This window comes from Zea mays, chromosome 3, assembly GCF_902167145.1.
Source record: "Zea mays cultivar B73 chromosome 3, Zm-B73-REFERENCE-NAM-5.0, whole genome shotgun sequence".
NCBI lineage: Eukaryota > Viridiplantae > Streptophyta > Magnoliopsida > Poales > Poaceae > Zea > Zea mays.
In genome coordinates this window covers 151,477,573-151,482,643 of record NC_050098.1, presented here as the reverse complement: position 1 = coordinate 151,482,643, position 5,071 = coordinate 151,477,573, and the positions used below count along the sequence as shown (strand labels likewise).

The window sequence follows — 5,071 nt, the reverse complement described above, 5'->3', positions numbered from 1 at the left end:
CCGTCAGAATGCTTGCACGTTTTAATTTTCATTTATTTAATTGCATGTAGGCTGCTGGCTCGATTCTAGCGCATGAGATGGTGCATGCTTACCTCCGACTTACAGGTATTCTGGTTGTGCTTGTTTATCTTCGTTTGCAACTTCCACTTCATTCTTCGATACCATTATATGTTTGCAGTACAACAATATTTACTATCTTAATGTCTTTTTTTGGGGTAGGATACTGAACCCTGAGTCCAGAGGTTGAAGAAGGTAACTGTTAGGTTCTAGCTCATCTTTGGCTTGAGTCGGAAATCACATTAGGTTCTGGTAGCATGGCAACAACCTCAGATGCGCCGTCGTCATCTTCTACATCTTCCTCAATGAAAAGGGTGCAAAGACGGAATTCGAAAAAAGACTTGGCGAGTTCTTCAAGCACCAAATCGAAACAGATTCTTCTGTGGCTTATGGAGATGGGTTTCGAGCACTACACGTTGTAAGCATGTGGTCGACCCTATTCGACTGCTTGCATCTGTCAATTCTGATATGCAGTGGCGCAACTATAAGACGAGTGGTTAAATTTAAGATTAGAAAAGTTAAACAAACTATAAATTAGGACAGAGGGAATAATATAATAGTAGTATCTCTACTAACTATTAAGCGCTTACTGTAGACTGCCCCTGCCTCCGCCCGCCCGACCTCCAGAAACCCCGCCTCCGCAAACCTCCGTGAGAGCCATGTCCGCCGCAAACCTCCCACCCCCCGCCTCGCTGTGATACCCGCCTGTCCGCAAACCTTCGACCGTCGCGATCCTCAAGCCCGCAAATCCCTCCGCGAATCGCGCCGCGACCATCGCAACGCCACGAACCGCCTGCCGCACGCCCTGCACGACCCGTGGAACCCCGCAGCCGCCCCCGAGCAAACCCTGCCGCAATCCGTTCGCCACGTCCCCGAGCAATCCCGAGCAAGCCGTTAATTATCTACTCCCTCGCCGTAATCCATCGTGCCGCGACCGCCGCATACTCCGTCGCAAACTGAAACCCCGAGCTCAATCCCCCGTGCGCGGCCCCGAGCAATCCGCCGTGTGTTGATGGGGCACAAGGGTAACACATGCTCAGGTCTTAACATATTTGGCTTCCGAACAAACTTTCTCCAGATCCCTAAGAAAATATAAGACCCGCTTAGATATGTGTCGATGCTCATCCCAGTGTACTCCCGTTGCAACGCACAGGCACACACCTAGTATATATATATATATATGAAGGGTACGGCTGATTAAGAACCACCGAACACACACTATACCACAATCTAGCTATAACAACTTACTTATAGTCGGTATAAACCGTTATAGCAACGTACTATCAATCGCTATAGAGTTATACCGACTAACACTTTCTGACGCTGTAAGTGGCGTCGGCATAAACATATAGCGACAGACATGTTTATACCGACGGACGGTTAGACGTTAAAAAGATATACCGACTAACATATATATACCACAAAATAGAATTGTGGTACAATGTCAATCATATATATACCTGTAGCACTCTGGGATGATTTTGATGTCGTGCTCACCTTTAGCTATATAATCATAGAAACCATTAGTTAGAAAATATGCAATCACCATATATGAAAAAACAACAAAGAGATAGCTTATTACTCTCTTTTACGGCCATGCGATCGACATCCGATCAGCATCACCCATCTCCTCCAAATAACCATATGGGCGAGGTAGAAGGGCATCCCTTTTCAGCACAACATTCACAACGACCTCACAATATTGCTTTCCTAGAGCAACTCCTCCTAGCACTGAGCTTGGATTAGTTGAAATAATTGTTCCCTTAGCCACAGGATGATCTCTCAATATGAAAGACCATATTTTTATTGACTTCAGTTTAAGAACCACCAATAAAAACCTCTCCCATCCTTAGCTAGTTCATTTTATACAAAATATACTAAACAATCTGCACAATCTGAAAGCACAACCAATGACATATAATCCTACAGTTCTGCACACACAAAATAACACTCCATTGTGATGCTTATCCAGTTCTCTTTACTAACAAAATAACACAGTCAAATTTTATGCTTATTCCTGAAATTTGTCACCAACCAACAACGTAGTAGGAGGAGATTCATTACCAAATAAAGGAGCTAACTGAGTAGATCTCCTTTAGTAGTGCAGGTGATGTATTGGGGAGTACCAGGCGATAAAGCAAGTGCTTGCACGCATAAAAGATGGGCAAGAACAGAAAAGCAAAAGAGATATTGTTGGTCGGACTCTCACCAGAGGGTCGGAGGCCGAGGCATGCAGGGATGAGAAGCCGGTCAGAGGTAGTGGCCACCGGGTACACAGGTTGGAGGCTACCGGGTACGCAGACCTTCGAGCGTGGTGGAACCAGCAGCGGCTGCGTGCACAGGTTGGAGGCTACCTCGTCGGCGGCTGCAGCTAAGATCAATCCGCCAGCACCACTGCCATCACGTGAGGCGCAGAGCTCCGAGTGTGGTGGAACCAGCAGCGGCTGTGTGCGGCGATAATCACCAAGCTCCGAGCGCGCGGTGGAACTAGCAGGCCAAATCACCGAGCTCCGAGCAGGGGCTGCGCGCGGAGTGGTGGTGAGAGGGAAGTTGGGAGGTGCTCGTGGATCTGGGCAGGGGGCGCCCGGTCGCTGATTTGGCAGGGGCGCGCGGTGGAGGATTTTGGGAGGTGCGTTTGTGTGCTGGCGGCTCAAGATTTGGGGGAAGGGGAAAATGGTTGGAGTAGGGTTTGCTTTTCTGTTTTCGCGCGGGCGCGGCGTGCCCAAATTGCACACTGCTTTTATGCCGACTCACGGTGCAAGACTATTGGTACGAATTGCCGACTAACGAAGCGACGCTATTCACGTATACATATAGTGACTGATGCTCAGTTGGACTATAGATTTATACCGACTCATTATCTGTGGCAAGATATGCCGACTAACAGTTCAAAGATAATAGTATATTTATAGCGACAGTTGTCCGACGCTAATTTGGTGTTGTGGTATAGTGACATTCCAATCGAACTATTTTTTTATCATTCATGCCCTAAGAGTAGATGTAGCATAATGTAGTTATAGCTTTCTGTATATTCACCTCCACCCCTATTCGACTCTACGTCGTCTAGATCCGTCTTGGATGGCCTGCTGACCCAAGACGACCCTATGATCTTACCTCTCCCAGGGAGCAAGATCTAGTTGTCCATTCAAGATACACTAACTCGATTGTCTCTTAATTTCTAGTCGACTCCATGTCGTCTGGGGATGCTGCTGGTGACCTATCGACTCGGAGCACCATAAGATCTCTCCACCAAAGGACGAGATCTAGATTCGAACGACGAGAAAGATGACTCTACTCCATCGTGAACCATCTGGGCCAGAGCACGGACCGACACTGGGAAGACGTCTCTCTTGCGCCTAGGTCGTGGACTATCCGGCTCAAAGCTGCGGACTGTCTACGCCGCCGTAGATGACACAACCAGACGATACACCCTAATGATTGGCGCCTAAATCGACGCTAACATGAACCTTTTGCCATCTCTAGACTGAGGGGAAATGAACTCTCCATCAATCCCTTATTCCCTTCCTATCTGATTTCAAACTCCCCCTAATGCGAAATGCGTGTCGCGCATGGCGTCTGAGAGCTAGCTCGACTGAACTGAATGTTTCAGTTTAGAAAAATGGGTTACCAAACTAGTCTTTATTATTGGCTTATTGCGAACGGAAGGAAACATGGGTCCAGATCAGCTGCGCGGAGTGGCCCTCGCTCGCAGCAAGTACATCTCCTTCCTGGAGGAGAAGTAATCGACGAGCTCGTCGCGGCTCCTCAAGCACTGCTTCACGCCTTCACGGTGGCGTCGTTGATGTAGGCGTCGGCCCACTCGCGGAGCGCTGGGAACTCCTCGCCGCCGACGAGGACCACCCCGGCGGCCTCCTCGATGACCCCGACCCAGTGCGCCAGCGCACAGGCGGCGATGTCGACGAAGCCGATGGCCTCGCCGCCGAAGAACCTCTGCCCCCTGAGCTGCGCCTCGAGCAGAGCCAGGTTCTCCTTGGCCTCCTTCGCCATAGCCTCCCTGCGCTCCTCGTCGTCCGTCCAGAACGACATCCAGAACGGCCGCGCGAACTGCAGGACCGATCGCATCATGGAGCAGGTGTTCAAACGTTGACCACATCATCTTCAGAATCGATCCTGGTGGCTGGTGGTACCTTTTGGTCGATGAAGTGGGCCCAGAACCGCGCGTCCGCCCTCGCGTGGGGTTCCGCGGGGAGGAGAGGCGGCCCGTCGAAGGCCTCGTCGACGTACTCGAGGATGACGAGCGACTCGGAGATGGCCCTGTCGCCGTGGAGGAGCACGGGCACGAGTTTGTGCACGGGGTTGTGTGCCAGCAGCAGCTCGCTCTTGTTGGCCAGGTCCTCCAGGATGAGCTCGTAGGGCACCCCTTTGAGGCGCAGGGCCACCTCGGCGCGGTGGACGAACGGGCTGGCGAAGGAGCCCACCAGCCTCACCGCCGCCGGCTCGGTGGTCGCCATCTTCTCTGGTCTTTCTACCTCCGGCTCCCCTTCTTCTGGGTCTGGCTCGGTGAAGGAAAACTCTATTTGTTTGGAGCACTCGTGATGTACTACGAGCTTTGCCACTCCTGCTCTGCACTTGTTAAATGCGCTGGTACACTACGCAAGCAAGTTGTTAAAAATTCTATTCATTCGGGACGTAAAACCACAACTATTTGTATGGTGATGGATGAGGACTGCAAACTGCAAAATGGTTATATAAATTTTTTTCCCCTCAGAATATTGCGTTGGTGCGGCGCATGAACGTGCTTTGGTCATACAGTATCGCGGAACGAATGGCCGATGTAGCAGTTGGACGAAAGGCGTTACATCAATCCATAGTGGAACCTTCACCAAATACACCAGAAGAGTTTTTTTTAATAATCTGGGATGGCAGCCGGCGAAAGTATTATATGGGCGAAAGACTACCTGCTACAGTAATTTTTTTTTTCCATTGCCCACTTCAAATATGCATCCTTCATGTTGTTTTATTCTCCCCCCTGATGAGCACATGTTCAGAAAAC

At 50.1% G+C, this 5,071-nt stretch overlaps 1 protein-coding gene across 1 annotated transcript; it reads right to left on the bottom strand.

Moving 5' to 3' along the window:
- Positions 1-3,683: 3,683 nt before the first annotated feature.
- On the bottom strand, positions 3,684-4,548 carry LOC541840 (glutathione transferase28). Its single transcript, NM_001319763.1, is given in 2 exon segments — positions 3,684-4,122; positions 4,206-4,548. Coding segments are annotated over 2 exon segments (612 nt in total). The 5' UTR covers positions 4,530-4,548; the 3' UTR covers positions 3,684-3,834.
- Positions 4,549-5,071: the final 523 nt, after the last annotated feature.